General features: G+C 41.8%; 1 protein-coding gene across 4 annotated transcripts in view; it reads left to right on the top strand.

Annotated features, from left to right (window-relative positions):
* The window catches only part of LOC129815714 (solute carrier family 12 member 5-like), a 317,619-nt gene that overhangs the window by 240,579 nt on the left and 57,501 nt on the right, over positions 1 to 19,539 (top strand). For all 4 annotated transcript variants that reach the window (XM_055869773.1, XM_055869772.1, XM_055869774.1 and 1 more), the window contains exon 4: positions 6,660 to 6,806. In XM_055869773.1, coding sequence (XP_055725748.1) covers positions 6,660 to 6,806 — 147 coding nt within the window. The remainder of the gene's footprint in view (positions 1 to 6,659; positions 6,807 to 19,539) is intronic.

Genomic DNA, 19,539 nt, shown 5'->3' with positions numbered 1-19,539 from the left:
CCACTTCAAGCCCCAGGAATGCTCTCTCGCATTAATCAGTGCCTCCCAGGCCTGTAAAACTCTCTGAATCGCAGTTAGGAATAAAACTCTGTAAAGCATCAAAGTATCAAAGTTTCTGTCATCACTTCCAGCTTCATATCAGATGGTGACTTTCCTTAATAAAGCACTCTTCACATCCTCATCAATCCTACTCATCAGACTAGCAGTGATATCACCATAGAAATAGAATCACTAGAACAGACCTACTTCCTGTGACTATACTTCCTATGACTACTTCTTGCTTTCCTCCTATGGGCAAAGATTGTGGATAATGAAGATGACGCACAGACCACATTTACCATTTTAAAGAATGTCCACAGTTCCGGTCCACTTAAACCTTAGACTCGTGGGAATTGGCGTATATGGATAGGGCTAAATTGGAATGTTTCTTACAGAAGAAATATGAAAAGCATATGTATAAGCATGGTAGCAATTGAAAGGGAACTGTTTGGAGATGGGAAAAATGGGAAAATGATTAGACCAACGTTGAGGACAAAACAGTTGACCTGACACAAGACTGAATCCAAACATTACACTTGATTTTATGTGCATTTTACGTTTACTGTACTTGTCGCCGCATTTGTTGATAAAGAAATCAGAAAATACTCTGGATACATTCAGTAACATGATAAGAATATTCCTGGAAAACGTTGGGTAAGTGCAACATAAGACAGAAAAATGACAAGGGTTTGAGTGACCACACACCTCTCCAAAGTGTGCACAGTTCCTAAGTAATTTAATTTTAATGCACTTTAATGACTCAAAGAACAGTCTTCAACTATAACATGCTTTTTTGAGCTCTCCTCTCTGTGCCGTTGAGGAACTAGAGCAAGCACACTTGTAGTTGTTTTGTTTGGAACACAGCCCTGCATCCCCGCCATCACACAATTACTGTTTACGCAATCCAAAAACATCCCATTATAAATCACAATCTGGGTCAGGAGGGCATCATTTGAAAGCTTGTTCTATTGCCAACATGACTAGCTAAGTTATAAAATATGGTCTTACAGTGTTAGGCTTTCACAGGGCCATTCAGAGAAACAGATTGTAATGTTTGGTGCGCATAGAAAGGAGTTATGAGTGCATTTAGGTGCGTGTTCCGCAGTGAATGATCTTCACAATAGACAAACATAGGCTCATTCTGTTCAGAACAACCCAGGGCATAACACCATGTCATCTTGTAACTGTACATCAGGCATAGTGACCCTAAACGTTGACTGTATACGACATGAGTTTTATGATATGGAAATGTGAAGTGCACATACATTCTGTATACATCTGGCCCCTCTTTGGACACTGTGTTAACAAACCTCCAAACGAGCTTCAATGCCATACAACACTCCTTCCGTGGCCTCCAACTGCTCTTAAACGCTAGTAAAACTAAATGCATGCTCATCAACCGATCGCTGCCCGCACGACTAGCATCACTACTCTGGACGGTTCTGACTTAGAATATGGGGACAACTATAAATACCTAGGTGTCTGGCTAGACTAAACTCTCCTTCCAGACTCACATTAAGCATCTCCAATCCAAAGTTAAATCTAGAATCGGCTTCCTATTTCGCAAACAAAGCCTCCTTCACTCATGCTGCCAAACATACCCTCGTAAAACTGACTATCCTACCGAGCCTTGACTTTGGCGATGTCATTTACAAAATAGCCTCCAACACTCTACTCAGCAAATTGGATGCAGTCTATCACAGTGCCATCCATTTTGTCACCAAAGCCCAATATATTACCCCCCACTGCAACCTGTATGCTCTTGTTGGCTGGTCCTCGCTACATATTCCTTGCCAAACCCACTGGCTCCAGGTCATCTATAAGTCTTTGCTAGGTAAAGCTCCGCCTTATCTGAGCTCATTGATCACCATAGCAACACCCACCCGTAGAACGCGCTCCAGCAGGTATATTTCACTGGTCATCCCAAAAGCCAACACCTCATTTGGCCGCCTTTCCTTCCAGTTCTCTGCTGTCAATGACTGGAACGAATTGCAAAATTCACTGAAGTTGGAGACATATCTCCCTCACTAAATTTAAGCGACAGCTGTCAGAGCAGCTTACCGATCGCTGCAGCTGTACACAGCCCATCTGTAAATAGCCCATCCAAACAACTACCTACCTCATCCCCATATTTGTTTTTGTTTTTCTGCTCTTTTGCACACCAGTATTTCTACTTGCACATACTAATCTGCCCATATATCACTCCAATCTAAATTGCTAAATTGTAATTACTTTGCCACTATTAGCCTATTTATTGCTTTACCTCCTTTCTTCATTTGCAAACACTGTATACAGATTTTTCTATTGTGTTATTGACTGTACGTTTGTTTATCCCATGTGTAACTCTGTGTTGTTGTTTTTGTCGCACTGCTTTGCTTTATCTTGGCCAGGTCGCAGTTGTAAATGAGAACTTGTTCTCAACTGGCCTACCTGGTTAAATAAAGGTGAAATAAAATAAAAAAATTAAAGCGGTATTTATCATAATCCTCAACATATCATCTTTCAAAATACATCGACTCCTCTTACTTTCCAGCATTTCCCTCACTCAAATAACAAAACATTTGCAAAAGTTGCCCAATTAGTGGGAGGGATGGGGGCAACTTCTTGTTGCGTGCGGTGCTGAAGTTCAGAACAGTTGTCAGGCAAAACCCATACAGCACTGTGAAGTGCAGAACCAGAGCTCTGACATAATATATAGCATGTTGTTGTACAGCCGCTGCCTTCCAATGTGCTTATCAGTGCCCAGATCTGCCATTTTCAACCCAGAAACGTAAACGGAGATGAATGTAAAGGGCTACGGGACGGTTGCTAAGGCCCGGCAAATTGACTGCTACGTGCTCTAGCAGAGATCTCAAACAAAGTCATTTTTTTCATAATGTACATATTGAAAAATGGCAATTTGGTCTCAGAATGCACAGAACACTTAATAAAATCACCCAAAATGTTCTCCAGTTACTGGATGTAGGGAAAATCCCAAATATTCATTCAAATTCTTTGTCTCTCCCATAGGCACCAACGTTCCCAAAATTCCCAGGTTTTCCAGAATTCCTAGGCTACTGTTACTGGTCGTGTGTTTCACAGATCCACTTCTGTTACAGAAGCATATGATAACCCAGTCATTAAAGACCCCATGATACCCAGTCATGGGCTCCCGAGTGGCGCAGCGGTCTAAGGCACTGCATCACAGTGCTTGCGGAGTCACTACAGACACCTTGGTTCGAATCCAGGCTGTACCAAAACCGGCCGTCATTGGGAGTCCCATAGGGCGGCATACAATTGGCCCAGCGTCGTCCGGGTTTAGCCGGTGTAGGCCGTCATTGTAAATAAGAATTTGTTCTTAACTGACTTGCCTAGTTAAATAAAGGTCCAATTTAAACCAAATTAAAGACCTTAACCCAGTCATTAAAGACCCCATGATACCCAGTCACTAAAGACCCCATGATACCCAGTCATTAAAGACTCCATGATACCCAGTCATTAAAGACTCCATGATACCCAGTCATTAGAGACCCCATGATACCCAGTCATTAGAGACCCCATGATGCCCAGTCATTAGAGACCCTAACCCAGTCATTAAAGACTCCATGATACCCAGTCATTAAAGACTCCATGATACCCAGTCATTAAAGACCCCATGATACCCAGTCATTAGAGAACCCATGATACCCAGTAATTAGAGACCTCATGATACTCAGTCATTGAAGACCCCATGATACCCAGTCATTAAAGACCCCATGATACCCAGTCATTAAAGACCCCATGACACTCAGTCATTAAAGACTCCATGATACCCAGTCATTAAAGACCCCATGATACCCAGTCATTAAAGACCCCATGATACCCAGTCATTAAAGACCCCATGATACTCAGTCATTAAAGACCCCATGATACCCAGTCATTAGAGACCCCATGATACCCAGTCATTGAAGACCCCATGATACCCAGTCATTAAAGACCCCATGATACCCAGTCATTAAAGACCCCATGATACCAAGTCATTAGAGACCCTAACTCAGTCATTAGAGACCCTAACTCAGTCATTAAAGACCCCATGATACCCAGTCATTAAAGACCCTAACCAAGTCATTAAAGACCCCATGATACTCAGTCATTAAAGACCCCATGATACTCAGTCATTAAAGACCCCATGATACTCAGTCATTAAAGACCCCATGATACCCAGTCATTAAAAACCCTAACCAAGTCATTAAAGACCCCATGATACCCAGTCATTAAAGACCCCATGATACCCAGTCATTAGAGACCCCATGATACCCAGTCATTAAAGACCCCATGATACCCAGTCATTAGAGACCCTAACCCAGTCATTAAAGACCCCATGATACCCAGTCATTAAAGACCCTAACTCAGTCATTAGAGACCCCATGATACCCAGTCATTAGAGACCCTAACCAAGTCATTAAAGACCCCATGATACCCAGTCATTAAAGACCCCATGATACCCAGTCATTAAAGACCCCATGATACTCAGTCATTAAAGACCCCATGATACCCAGTCATTAAAAACCCTAACCAAGTCATTAAAGACCCCATGATACCCAGTCATTAGAGACCCTAACTCGGTCATTAAAGACCCCATGATACCCAGTCATTAAATACCCCATGATACCCAGTCATTAAAGACCCCATGATACCCAGTCATTAAAGACCCTAACCAAGTCATTAAAGACCCCATGATACCCAGTCATTAAAGACCCCATGATACCCAGTCATTAAAGACCCTAACCAAGTCATTAAAGACCCCATGATACCCAGTCATTAAAGACCTCATGACACCCAGTCATTAAAGACCCTGTGATACCCAGTCATTAAAGACCCCATGATACCCAGTCATTAAAGACCCCATGATACATTTACATTTTACATTTAGCAGACGCTCTTATCCAGAGTGACTTACAAATTGGAAAGTTCATACATATTCATCCTGGTCCCCCCGTGGGGAATGAACCGACAACCCTGGCGTTGCAAGCGCCATGCTCTACCAACTGAGCCACACGGGACCGCACGGGATACCCAGTAATTAAAGACCCCATGATACCCAGTCATTAGAGACCCTAACCCAGTAATTAAAGACCCCATGATACCCAGTCATTAGAGACCCTAACTCAGTCATTAAAGACCCCATGATAGCCAGTCATTAAAGACCCCATGATACTCAGTCATTAGAGACCCTAACTCGGTCATTAAAGACCCCATGATACCCAGTCATTAGAGACCCCATGATACCCAGTCATTAGAGACCCCATGATACCCAGTCATTAGAGACCCTAACTCAGTCATTAAAGACCCCATGATACCCAGTCATTAAAGACCCCATGATACTCAGTCATTAAAGACCCCATGATACCCAGTCATTAGAGACCCCATGATACCCAGTCATTAGAGACCCCATGATACCCAGTCATTAGAGACCCCATGATACCCAGTCATTAGAGACCCCATGATACCCAGTCATTAGAGACCCCATGCAATGTGCGCAGTAACTGTCGCATAGCTCCCCGGGACTGCTGTGCGGAGCGCAGAAGAAATATCAGCCCACGGAAAGTTTCCCTGTTAGTTAACACTATCAACATTTCAATTTCCTGTGGCAATTGTGATCGAATCAACGCAATCTTAGCCAATTTCAATGCAACATACCAAAACAAAACAAACTATGCAAGAGATTTTGTTGTAGGCAGAACGCATCAGAGTAGGATTCTATTGATCATGACTCAGCCCATACTCTACACAGACCGGTGTGGCATAACCAATCAGAGCTGCAGTAGGCCTATATGCAAATCGACTATTGCCATATATGGATCTGTGTCATTTACATTGACCTGGACTGTGTTTACAGCTGTGGTCATGAGTAGATGTACTTGTTTTGAGATCAGAGTGAGAGCTGCATGTAGCCACCTGTGCACATTTTGTTCAAATCCTTTGCTAGTTAGTGAGATATTATCCTAATTATAGTCAGCAATAGGGAAGTGATTGCTTCCTGCAAGAGCACAAAATGTGTACATTTCTAGACATCTTTGAAAGCGAGTCAGGTAAACAGCTTTTTTTTGTCTTAAAGGGGTAGTGTTGTATTTTGAGACAGGCTTTAATCAGCTAAGTGGTCAATAGGCAGAGGATAGCGTAATTTGTCTGATTCTCTGTAGTAATGGAATGGGAATAATAATGCATTTTATTTTGTAAAGTGTTTTCTTGCATCAAACAACACAACAACATTTTCAGTTACCTCCTTGTCTGAAGGACAAGTCGATAAAAAGGTTAATGTCAAGCCCTGCATGTTTTTTTCTCCAAAAGTCTCATGGAATGTAGGCCTACAATGAACACCACACATTGGCAGCTACTGTAGGCAGAATGATAGAACAGCTATTTCCATGTTAAAATGTTATGGGATGCATTTTCTACATTGTTTTTGATGGTAGGTCACTCTGGTAGGCCTACATTATGATCAAATAGCCACAGTAGCCTACTTGGCCACTGTTATAACTATAACTTAAAGCGGGTACAGCCTCAGTGTTCACATTAAACGTGCACTGGAATTTTCACAACATTTCAGGTTTGCTAGGTAACATTGATCCCATGTCCACCTGCTCTCTCCCTCCCTACAGGCTCCACAGTTGGGGACCCTGATGGGAGTGTACCTCCCCTGTATCCAGAACATCTTCGGGGTGATCCTGTTCCTGCGGATGACCTGGATGGTCGGCATCGGAGGAGTCATTGGCTCCTTCATCATCGTCTTCATGTGTTGTTCTACTGTAAGTACCTGTGTTCAAATCTGGGATAACTGCATGTAATGAGACTGTGTTGTTCTTTGAGCTAAAGTCTAGTCAGTCTAAGCTCCTTTCTTCACGTGTGTTCCTCTGTAATTGTCTGTGTTACTGTAAGTGGCTGTGTTACTGTAAGTGCCTGTGTTCCTGTACGTGTCTCTGTTCCACTGTAAGTGTCTGTGTTCCACTGTAAGTGTCTGTGTTCCACTGTAAATATCTGGCTCTAACCAGAATAGAAAGAGGAGTGGGAGGCCCAGGTGCACAACTGAGCAGAGGACAAGTACATTTGAGTGTCTAGTTTGAGAAACAGGTGCCTCACAAGTCCTCAACTGGCAGCTTCATTAAATAGTACCTGCAAAACACCAGTCTCAATGTCAACAGTGAAGAGGTCACTCCGGGATGCTGGCCTTCTAGGCAGAGTTCCTCTGTCCAGTGTCTGTGTTCTTTTGCCCATCTTAATATTTAATTTTTATTGGCCAGTCTGAGATATGGCTTTTTATTTGCAACTCTGCCTAGAAGGCCAGCATCCCGGAGTCACCTCTTCACTGTTGTTGTTGAGACTGGTGTTTTGCAGGTACTATTTAATGAAGCTGCCAGTTGAGGACTTGTGAGCCATCTGTTTCTCAAACTAGACACTCTATTGTACTTGTCCTCTTGCTCAGTTGTGCACCGGGGCTTCCCACTCCTCTTTCTATTCTGGTTGGAGACAGTTTGCGCTGTTCTGTGAAGGGAGTAGTACACAGCGTTGTACGAGATCTTCAGTTTCTTGGCAATTTCTCTCATGGAATAGCCTTCATTTCTCATAACAAGCATAGACTGACAAGTTTCAGAAGGAAGTTATTTGTTTTGGCCATCTTCAGCCTGTAATCAAACCCACAAATGCAGATACTCAAATAGTCTAAAGAAGGCCAGTTTTATTGCTTCTTTAATTAGGACAACAATTTTCAGCTGTGCTAACATAATTGCAAAAGGGTTTTCTAATGATCAATTAGCCTTTTAAAATTATAAACTTGGATTAGCTAACACAACGTGCCATTGGAACACAGGAGTGATGGTTGCTGAGAATGGGCCTCTGTACGCCTATGTAGATATCCCATTACAAGTCAGCTGTTTCCAGCTATAATAGTCATTTACAACATTAACAATGTCTACACTGTATTTCTGATCAATTTTATGTTATTTTAAATGGCCACATTTTTTTTGCTTTTCTTTCAAAAACAAGGACATTTCTAAGTGACCCCAAACTTTTGAACGGTAGTGTACATATTCCAGTCATACTTTATCAAAAGCCATAGTGTTCTATTGTTTCCAGTATTATCTCCAATGTATCGTCCAAGTAAAACACCTTTCTGATTAGAATGAATAATATCCGACAATACCTTATTAATTCAATGCGCTATGCATTGCAACACTGAAGTGTAAGGGGCCTCCAATTTTTTTGAATGGAACTGGATTATTATATTTACTACTTGGGTCCACTTTCAGTAACATTGAAATCAGACCTTCTTGTTGAGTATCTGATAATCTACCATTTTTATAGGAGTGGTTAAAATATGCTAATAACGGTCCTCTGAGTACATCACAAAAGGTTCGGTATACCTCAACTGGTATGCCATCCAGTCCTGGAGTTTTCCCAGACTTAAAGGCTTTAATTGTATTAAGAGGTTCCTCCTCTGTAATTTGGCCTTTACACAAGTCTTTCTGTACGGATGTTCATTTTACATTATTAATTGGAAAATAATCCTTACAATTAACTTCGGTTAGTGGAGCTGGAGGAAACTGAAACAAAGACATATGCTTTAAGTACTTTGCTTCCTCTTTCAAAATATTGTTTGGGTAATAATGGGTGACTCTGTCATTTGTAACAAGTTTCAGTAAATAGTTTTTGGTAGAATTTCTATGTTGAAAAAGATGAAAAAAATATTTGTTATATTTTTCCCCATATTCCATCCAGTTTGCTTTATTTTTATAATATATTACACTTTATCTTTTCTTGAATAAGTTCCTCCATTTCTTTTTGTCTTTCCTCTGACGTATTATTTGCCTCCATGGTACATTTGTTATTGCTATCTATCTGTACTGTTAGTCCCTCTATTTCCCTCTTAATATGAATTAGTTTAACATAAATTGCTTTTGTTTTAAAGAAGAGTATTGAATTGCATGGCCTTTAAAAGCACATTTAATAGTGTCCCATACAATAAGGGGATCTGCTGTACCTATATTATGTCAGAAATAGTCAGTTATAAATTATTCTGTCCTGGTTAAAATCAAGTTGTCATCCAATAGGCTTTGATTACATTTCCAATATCCTCGCCCACGTAGAAATTCTGTAAGAGTAATGTATATGCCAATTGTTTGATGGTCCGACCGCATTCTGTCCGCTATCAGCACTTTTAAAAAATGGGATGCTAGCGCGAATGACATAAGAAAGTAGTCAAGACAACTAGCTTGATTGCCATGCACAGTGCATTCGGAAAGTATTCAGACCCCTTGACTTTTTCCACATTTTGTTACGTTACAGCCTTATTTTAAAATTGATTAAATTGTTTTTTTCCCCTCATCAATCTACACACACTACCCCATAAAGACAAAGCAAAAACTGTTTTTGTAAATGTTTACAAATATGTAAACTATGTGCTTAGGGTCGTTGTCTTGTTGGAAGGTGAACCTTCGCTCAAGTCTAAGGTCCTGAGCGCTCTGGAGCAGGTTTTCATCAAGGATCTCTCTGTACTTTGCTCCGTTCATCTTTCCCTTGATCCTGACTAGTCTCCCATTCCCTGCCGCTGAAAATCATCCTCACAGCATCATGCTGCCACCACCAGACTTCACTGTAGGGATGGTGCCAGGTTTCCTCCAGACATGACGCTTGGCATTCAGGCCAAAGAGTTCAATCTTGGTTTCATCAGACCAGAGAATCTTGTTGCTCATGGTCTTAGTCCTTTAGATACAATTTGGTAAACTCTAAGTGGGCTGTCATGTGCCTTTTACTGAAGAGGTTCCGTCTGGCCACTCTACCATAAAGGCCTAATTGGTGGAGTGCTGCAGAAATGGTTGTCCTTCTGGAAGGTTCTCTTATCGCCACAGAGGATCTCTGGAGCTCTGTCAGAGTGACCATTGGGTTCTTAGTCACCTCCCTGACCAATGCCCTTCTCCCCCGATTGCTCAGTTTGGCAGGGCGGCCAGCTCTAGTAAGAGTCTTGGTGGTTCCAAACTTCTTCCATTTATGATGGAGTCCACTGTGTTCTTGGGGACGTTCAATGCTGCAGACATTTGTTGGTACCCTTCCACAGATCTGTGCCTCGACACAATCCTGTTTCGGAGCTCTGTGGACAAGATCATCCTTGAGATCATGGCTTGGTATTTGCTCTGACATGAACTGTCAACTGTGGGACCTTATATAGACAGGTGTGTGCCTTTCCAAATCATGTCCAATCAATTGAATTGACCACAGGTGGACTCCAATCAAGTTGTAGAAACATCTCAAGGAGGATCAATGAAAACAAGGGTCTGAATACTTATGTGAATAAGTTATCTGTTTTTTATTTTTAATACATTTGCAAACATTTCAAAAAGCCTGTTTTAGCTTTGTCATTATGGGGTATTATGTGTAGATTGATGAGAAAAAAAATGAATTTAATCAATTTTAAAATAAGGCAGTAACATAACAACATGTGGAAAAAGTCAAGGGGTCTGAATACTTTCGGAATGCACTGTATATCTCACTAGGTCAGGATATTTAAACCTCCATATATCCACTTGTTCCAATATATCAATGATATTTCTGATTTCCTTAAGTGCATAAGGGTAATGATAGTTTGTAGTGTGAGTTCCTTTAGGGTCCATTAAGGTATTTAAAATTGTATTATAATCTCCCACCATAATAATAGAGTATTGTATTGCTTCTAGGCTTGATAAATGATTAGATACATTTTCAAGCGTGGATAGATCAGGACTGCATAGGTCAGGGATCATCAATTAGATTCAGCTTCCGGGCCAATCTTTTCTTGAGCGGATAGTCGGGGGGGCAGAATTTTTGACTGCAAATTGAACGCGAAAAGCCTAAACAGATATAATATTTGACTAAAACATAATAATTTCAAACCTTAGTTATATTTGGGTACATTGTCCTGTGTAGGGTGCCGTCTTTCGGATGGGACGTTAAAATGGGTGTCCTGACTCTCTGTGGTCATTCAAATTTTCATGCCACTGATTGTAAGAGTAGGGGTGTTCACCGCGGTGGCATAGCTAAATTCCCAACCTGGCCACATTCCATCATGGCCACCTTATCATCCCCCTCATTCCTAATTGGCGTATATGACTAATTGGCATATATGACTCCTCACCTCTCTACCTGATAGCTGATGTGTGGTGAGTGTTCTGGCACAAAAATGGTCTCCGTGCATCACTGAGGTGGGTGCAGCTCATTGATGGTGGATGAGGTGAGTTTCCCTCTATGCTTTGAGTACCTCAGTTGGTAGAAAAGTGCTATTTACACTACCGTTCAAAAGTTTGGGGTCACTTACAAATGTCCTTGTTTTTGAAAGAAAAAATAAATAATTGTCCATTAAAATAACATCAAATTGATTAGAAATACAGTGTAGACATTGTTAATGTTGTAAATGACTATTGTAGCTGGAAACGGCTGATTTGTAATGGGATATCTACATAGGCGTACAGAGGCCCATTATCAGCAACCATCACTCCTGTGTTCCAATGGCACGTTGTGTTAGCTAATCCAAGTTTATCATTTTAAAAGGCTAATTGATCATTAGAAAACCCTTTTGCAATTATGTTAGCACAGCTGAAAACTGTTGTCCTGATTAAAGAAGCAATAAAACTGGCCTTCTTGAGACTAGTTGAGTATCTGGAGCATCAGCATTTGTGGTTTCAATTACAGGCTCAAAATGGCCAGAAACAAATAACTTTCTTCTGAAACTCGTCAGTCTATTCTTGTTCTGAGAAATGAAGGCTATTCCATGCGAGAAATTGCCAAGAAACAGAAAATCTCGTACAACGCTGTACACTACTTCCTTCACAGAACAGCGCAAACTGTCTCTAACCAGAATAGAAAGAGGTGTGGGAAGCCCCGGTGCACAACTGAGCAAGAGGACAAGTACATTAGAGTGTCTAGTTTGAGAAACAGACGCCTCACAAGTCCTCAACTGGCAGCTTCATTAAATAGTACCCGCAAAACACCAGTCTCAACGTCAACAGTGAAGAGGCGACTCCGGGATGTTGGCCTTCTAGGCAGTTCCTCTGTCCAGTGTCTGTGTTCTTTTGCCCATCTTAATATTTGATTTTTATTGGCCAGTCTGAGATATGGCTTTTTCTTTGCAACTCTACCTAGAACATCCCGGAGTCACCTCTTCGCTGTTGACATTGAGACTGGTGTTTTATGGGTACAATAGTCATTTACAACATTAACAATGTCTACATTGTATTTCTGATCCATTTGATGTTATTTTAATGGATATTTCTAAGTGACCCCACACTTTTGAATGGTAGTGTATATCCAATAAATTATTATTAATTATTATTATTTGTATATGATCACGTCTCTCTATTATGCGTGGGAATACTTGGGAACAGATTTACAAAATGAAAATCACTTGGAACTTCATCTAAAATTATTGAATGAGTTTCCTGTTAACAATAGATATTATATTCCTTCTTTTTTAGTCAGGTAAATACTGATAGTTTTTTCTCATCTGCTAAGCCATTACAATTATAACTGGCCATTACAATTATAACTGGCTATACGTATTTCACCATTTAGCATAATGAGATTCAAGTTTCAATTATATTTATCATAATATATGTTTGTAAATTTTCCATTAAAAAGTACCATAATGATTGAGTGTCCATATAGCTGTGCCATGGTATTTGCACTGCTACTCAGTAAACCTCAAACTGTTATATACTATTCCACCTGCTAAAACCTCCCCCATCCCAAGTTGGATTTTCGTCCCAATGACTGGCAAACCACCCCTGTCTACCTGTATACAGTTATAAAAAAATATATACAGTACCAGTCAAAAGTTTGGACACCTACTCATTCAAGGGTTTTTCTTTATTTTTACTATTTTCTACAGATTTAGAAAAGTAGTGAAAACATCAAAACTATGAAATAACAGATGAAATCATGTAGTAACCAATAAAGTGTTAAACAAATCAAAATGTATTTTACATTTGAGATTCTTCAAAGTAGCCACCCTTTACCTTGATGACAGCTTTGCACGCTCTTGGCATTCTCTCAACCAGCTTTATGAATGTATTTCAATTAACAGGTGTGCCTTGTTAAAAAAACAAATTATAGTCCCACATAGCGCAAACCAGATGGGATGGTGTATCGCTTCAGAATGTTGTGGTTGCATTGCTGGTGAAATGTGCCTTGAATTCTAAATGAATCACAGACAGTGTCACCAGCAAAGCACTCCTACACCATCACACCTCCTCCTCCATGCTTCACGGTGGGAACCACTCATGCAGAGATCACCGTTTACCGACTCTGCGTCTCACAAAAACACGGCGGTTGGAACCAAAAATCTCAAATTTGGACTCATCAGACCAAAGGACAGATTTCCACCAGTCTAATGTCCATTGCTCGTGTTTCTTGGACCAAGCAAGTCTCTTCTTCTTATTGGTGTCTTTTAATAGTGGTTTCATTGCCGCAATTAGACCATGAAGGCCTGATTCACACAGTCTCCTCTGAACAGTTGATGTTTTTATTTTATTTATTTATTTATTTAACCTTTATTTAACCAGGTAGGCAAATTGAGAACACGTTCTCATTTACAATTGCGACCTGGCCAAGATAAAGCAAAGCAGTTCGACACATACAACAACACATAGTTACACATGGAGTAAAAACAAACATATAGTCAATAATACAGTGAAAAAAATAAAAAAAATAAGTCTATATACAATGTGAGCAAGTGAGGTAAGATAAGGGAGGTGAAGGCAAACAGATATATGTATAAATAAATAAAAATATAAAAAGGCCATGGAGGCGAAGTGAGTACAACACAGCAAGTAAAATAAAAACTAAAAAAAACACTGGAATGGTTGGTTTGCATTGGAAGAAAGTGCAAAGTAGAGACAGAAATAATGGGGTGCAAAGGAGCAAAATAAATTAATAAATAAATACAGTAGGTAAAGAGGTAGTTGTTTGGGCTAAATTGTAGATGGGTTATGTACAGGTGCAGTAATCTATGAGCTGCTCTGACAGCTGGTGCTTAAAGCTAGTGAGGGAGATAGGTGTTTCCAGTTTCAGAGATTTTTGTAGTTCGTTCCAGTCATTGGCAGCAGAGAACTGGAAGGAGAGGCGTCCAAAGGAAGAATTGGTTTTGGGGGTGACTAGAGAGATATACCTGCTGGAGCGCGTGCTACGGGTAGGTGCTGCTATGGTGACCAGCGAGCTGAGATAAGGGGGGACTTTACCTAGCAGGGTCTTGTAGATGACCTGGAACCAGTGGGTTTGGCGACGAGTATGAAGCGAGGGCCAGCCAACGAGAGTGTACAGGTCGCAGTGGTGGGTAGTATATGGGGCTTTGGTGACAAAACGGATGGCACTGTGATAGACTGCATCCAATTTATTGAGTAGGGTTTTGGAGGCTATTTTGTAAATGACATCACCGAAGTCGAGGATTGGTAGGATGGTCAGTTTTACAAGGGTATGTTTGGCAGCATGAGTAAAGGATGCTTTGTTGCGGAATAGGAAGCCAATTCTAGATTTGACTTTGGATTGGAGATGTTTGATGTGGGTCTGGAAGGAGAGTTTACAGTCTAACCAGACACCTAGGTATTTGTAGTTGTCCACATATTCTAAGTCAGAGCCGTCCAAAGTAGTGATGTTGGACAGGCGGGCAGGAGCAGGCAGCGATCGGTTGAAGAGCATGCATTTGGTTTTACTTGTATTTAAGAGCAGTTGGAGGCCACGGAAGGAGAGTTGTATGGCATTGAAGCTCGCCTGGAGGGTTGTTAACACAGTGTCAAAAGAAGGGCCAGAAGTATACAGAATAGTGTCGTCTGCGTAGAGGTGGATCAGAGAATCACCAGCAGCAAGAGCGACATCATTGATGTAAACAGAGAAGAGAGTCGGTCCAAGAAGTGAACCCTGTGGCACCCCCATAGAGACTGCCAGAGGCCCGGACAACAGACCCTCCGATTTGACACACTGAACTCTATCAGAGAAGTAGTTGGTGAACCAGGCGAGGCAATCATTAGAGAAACCAAGGCTGTCGAGTCTGCCAATGAGGATGTGGTGATTGACAGAGTCAAAAGCCTTGGCCAGGTCAATGAATACGGCTGCACAGTATTGTTTCCTATCGATGGCGGTTACGATATCGTTTATGACCTTGAGCGTGGCTGAGGTGCACCCATGACCAGCTCTGAAACCAGATTGCATAGCGGAGAAGGTGTGGTGTGATTCGAAATGGTCGGTAATCTGTTTGTTGACTTGGCTTTCGAAGACCTTAGAAAGGCAGGGTAGGATAGATATAGGTCTGTAGCAGTTAGGGTCAAGGGTGTCCCCCCCTTTGAAGAGGGGGATAACCGCAGCTGCTTTCCAATCTTTGGGGATCTCAGACGACACGAAAGAGAGGTTGAAGAGGCTAGTAATAGGGGTGGCAACAATTTCAGCAGATAGTTTTAGAAAGAAAGGGTCCAGATTATCTAGCCCGGCTGATTTGTAAGGGTCCAGATTTTGCAGCTCATTAAGAACATCAGCTGACTGTATTTGGGAGAAAGAGAAATGGGGAAGGCTTGGGCGAGTAGCAGAGGGGAGGGCAGTGCTGTTGTCCGGGGTAGGGGTAGCCAGGTGGAAAGCATGGCCAGCCGTAGAAAAATGCTTATTGAAATTCTCAATTATAGTGGATTTGTCGGTGGTGACAGTGTTTCCTATCTTCAGGGCGGTTGGAAGCTGGGAGGAGGTGTTCTTATTCTCCATGGACTTTACGGTGTCCCAGAACTTTTTTGAATTTGTGTTGCAGGAAGCAAATTTCTGCTTGAAAAAGCTAGCCTTGGCTGTTCTAACTGCCTGTGTATATTGGTTTCTGGCTTCCCTGAAAAGTTGCATATCACGGGGGCTGTTCGATGCTAATGCAGAACGCCATAGGATGTTTTTCTGTTGGTTAAGGGCAGTCAGGTCAGGAGAGAACCAAGGGCTATATCTGTTCCTGGTTCTAAATTTCTTGAATGGGGCATGCTTATTCAAGATGGTGAGGAAGGCATTTTAAAAAAATGACCAGGCATCCTCTACTGACGGGATGAGATCAATATCCTTCCAGGATACCCCGGCCAGGTCAATTAGGAAGGCCTGCTCGCTGAAGTGTTTCAGGGAGCGTTTGACAGTGATGAGTGGAGGTCGTTTGACCGCTGACCCATTACGGATGCAGGCAATGAGGCAGTGATCGCTGAGATCTTGGTTAAAAACAGCAGAGGTGTATTTGGAGGGCAAGTTTGTTAGGATGATATCTATGAGGGTACCCGTGTTTACGGAATTGGGGTGGTACCTGGTAGGTTCATTAATAATTTGTGTGAGATTGAGGGCATCAAGCTTAGATTGTAGGGTGGCTGGGGTGTTGAGCATGTTCAAATTTAGGTCGCCTAGCAGCACGAGCTCTGAAGATAGATGGGGGGCAATCAGTTCACATATAGTGTCCAGAGCACAGCTGGGGGCAGAGGGTGGTCTATAGCAGGCGGCAACGGTGAGAGACTTGTTTTTAGAGAGGTGGATTTTTAAAAGTAGAAGTTCAAATTGTTTGGGAACAGACCTGGATAGTATAACAGAACTCTGCAGGCAGTCTTTGCAGTAGATTGCAACACCGCCCCCTTTGGCCGTTCTATCTTGTCTGAAAATATTGTAATTGGGGATAAAAATGTCTGAATTTTTGGTGGTCTTTCTAAGCCAGGATTCAGACACGGCTAAAACATCCGGGTTGGTAGAGTGTGCTAAAGCAGTGAACAAAACAAACTTAGGGAGGAGGCTCCTAATGTTAACATGCATGAAGCCAAGGCTATTACGGTTACAGAAGTCATCAAAAGAGAGCGCCTGGGGAATAGGAGTGGAGCCAGGTACTGCAGGGCCTGGATTCACCTCTACATCACCAGAGGAACAGAGGAGAAGTAGGATAATGGTACGGCTAAAAGCTATGAGAATTGGTCGCCTAGAGCTACTAGAGCAGAGAGTAAAAGGAAGTTTCTGGGGGCGATAAAATAGTTTACAGGAATAATGTACAGACAAAGGTATGGTAGGATGTGAATACAGTGGAGGTAAACCTAGGTATTGAGTGATGATGAGAGAGATCTTGTCTCTAGAAACATCATTGAAACCAGGTGATGTCATCGCATATGTGGGTGGTGGAACTGCAGGGTTGGATATGGTATAGAGAGCAGGGCTAGAATCTCTACAGTGAAATAAGCCAATAAACACTAACCAGAACAGCAATGGACAAGGCATATTTACATTAAGGAGAGGCAAGCTTAATCGAGTGATCAATAAGGGTCCAGTGAGTAGAGGTTGGTTGGGGTCGTGGCGATCCAGACAGCTGGCCGGGTATATGGCTATCGGTAGCAGCATAGGATGGAGGTCTGTTTGTAGATACCTCGTGCGTTTCCGTCGGTAGGTTCCGTGTAGTGGGGTTTTGTTCAGATAGCAGCCGATAAGACAGCTAACGATTAGCGGGCCTCAGATGAGCGTTCAGGTAACGCCGGGACGGAGGTGCCGGTTGGATAAATCCCTCGGGCAGATAACGTCGGCAGTCAGTCGTGAAGGCCCGGTGGGGTTCCGTATCTGCAGCAGCAACAAAGAAACGGGTCCGGATGGTGATGGAACTCCTCAGCTGGCTAGCTCCAGCATGATTTGAGTTAGCTCCGGGGTCAACGTAAGCCAATAGTCACACGGTATGCAGCTAGCTAGCTGCGAAATCAAGGTGCAAGTGTCCAGAGGCTGCGGTTGGAATCCGGGGAAACTGAGAGAAAAAAAGTCCCGGAATGCTCCGGTCCGAGTCGCGTTGCACAAAAGTGCCGGTAGATTATCGAGCTAAAGGAATAGCTGATGACCGCAAAACGTGGGCAGCTGAAACACCAACGCTAGCCAGCAAACCGGCTAATTTCGGGGCAGCTACAGATTAGCTTCTGGCTAGCTATCGGAGTAGCTTCTGGTTAGCTTTCAGGCTAGCTTCTGAATTAGCCCCTGGCTATCTTCCACGATGGATTTTCAGATTGAGGTAAATAATACTTATTGTAATTGGTGAGGCGGGTTGCAGGAAAGCTTTTGCAGGAAAGCTTTTGTAGTTGAGTTCTTGGATAATAAAATAAATAAAAGATATGTGAAGAAAAGGTGTAAATATATATATATACAGGACACGACAACACGGAAAAATACGTCTGAACTGCTAAGCCACCTTGGAGTGTGTCTGTTATTTGAACTCTGTGGAGCATTTATTTGGGCTGCAATCTGAGGTGCAGTTAACTCTAATGAACTTATCCTCTGCAGCAGAGGTAACTCTGGATCTTCCTTTCCTGTGGCAGTCCTCATGACAGCCAGTTTCATCATAGCACTTGATGGTTTTTGTGACTGCACTTGAAGAAACTTTCAAAGTTCTTGACATTTTCCGGATTGACTGACCTTCATGTCTTAAATGAATGATGGACTGTCATTTCTCTTTACTTATTTGAGTTGTTCTTGCCATAATATGGACTTGGTATTTTACCAAATAGGGCTATCTTCTGTATACCATCCCTACCTTGTCACAACACAACTGATTGGCTCAAAAGCATTAAGAAGGAAAGAAAATCCACAAATTAACTTTTAACAAGGCACACCTGTTAATTTAAATGCATTCCAGGTGACTACCTTGTGAAGCTGGTTGAGAGAATGCCAAGAATGTGCAAAGCTGTCATCAAGGCAAAGGGCGGCTACTTTGAAGAATCTCAAATATAAAATATATTTTGATTTGTTTAACACTTTTTTGGTTACTACATGATTCTATATGTGTTATTTCATAGTTTTGATGTCTTCACTGTTATTCTACAATGTAGAAAATAGTAAAAAATAAAGAAAAACCCTTGAATGAGTAGGTGTGTCCAAACTTTTGACTGATACTGTACATGTAACCTTAACTCAGCTTTTACAATAACAAACTGGATGGTCAAGAGGTGAACAGTTAAAAAAAAACAAGTGACAATGTTTTTTTAGCCTCTATTGTCAACACAACCATTTTCTGTCCTATGCCAAAAGACCCAAAGCCCTTAGTACTGAACAAGGATGTGTCACTGAGCAGAGTGGCTGCTACAATATGATTGAGTTTGACTTCTGGACATGCGTTTGTCAGAATACATCTCAATGTTTTCCCCCCAGTGTTCTCAATGCCTGCCTGTCATTGTGTTCTGACTGGTACTGCACTTACTTATTCCAGAAGACCCTATACTGTTTCAAACACGTCAGTGCCAATGTTCTCTGTGGGTTTGATTTCAAATTGTATCGATGGCTCGTTTTAAAGCAACCGAATATTATGCAGTTTGGCATTTATTGAGATGACTCATATATTATGTCCACAACTGCTTAAAAATGTATGTGAGTCTTCGTCTGTCCATGTCCTGTGTGTATCTTGTATATCTGTGCATGTGTGTGGTCTCAGATGTCATAGTGTGTTTGCAGTTGGGGTTGTGTGTTTACTACTGTTATTGTGTGTTTGTTACTGTTAGTGGGGTTGTGTGT

This window comes from Salvelinus fontinalis, chromosome 18 (assembly GCF_029448725.1).
Source record: "Salvelinus fontinalis isolate EN_2023a chromosome 18, ASM2944872v1, whole genome shotgun sequence".
In the NCBI taxonomy this organism is placed as follows: domain Eukaryota; kingdom Metazoa; phylum Chordata; class Actinopteri; order Salmoniformes; family Salmonidae; genus Salvelinus; species Salvelinus fontinalis.
This window is presented reverse-complemented; position numbering and strand designations above follow the sequence as displayed.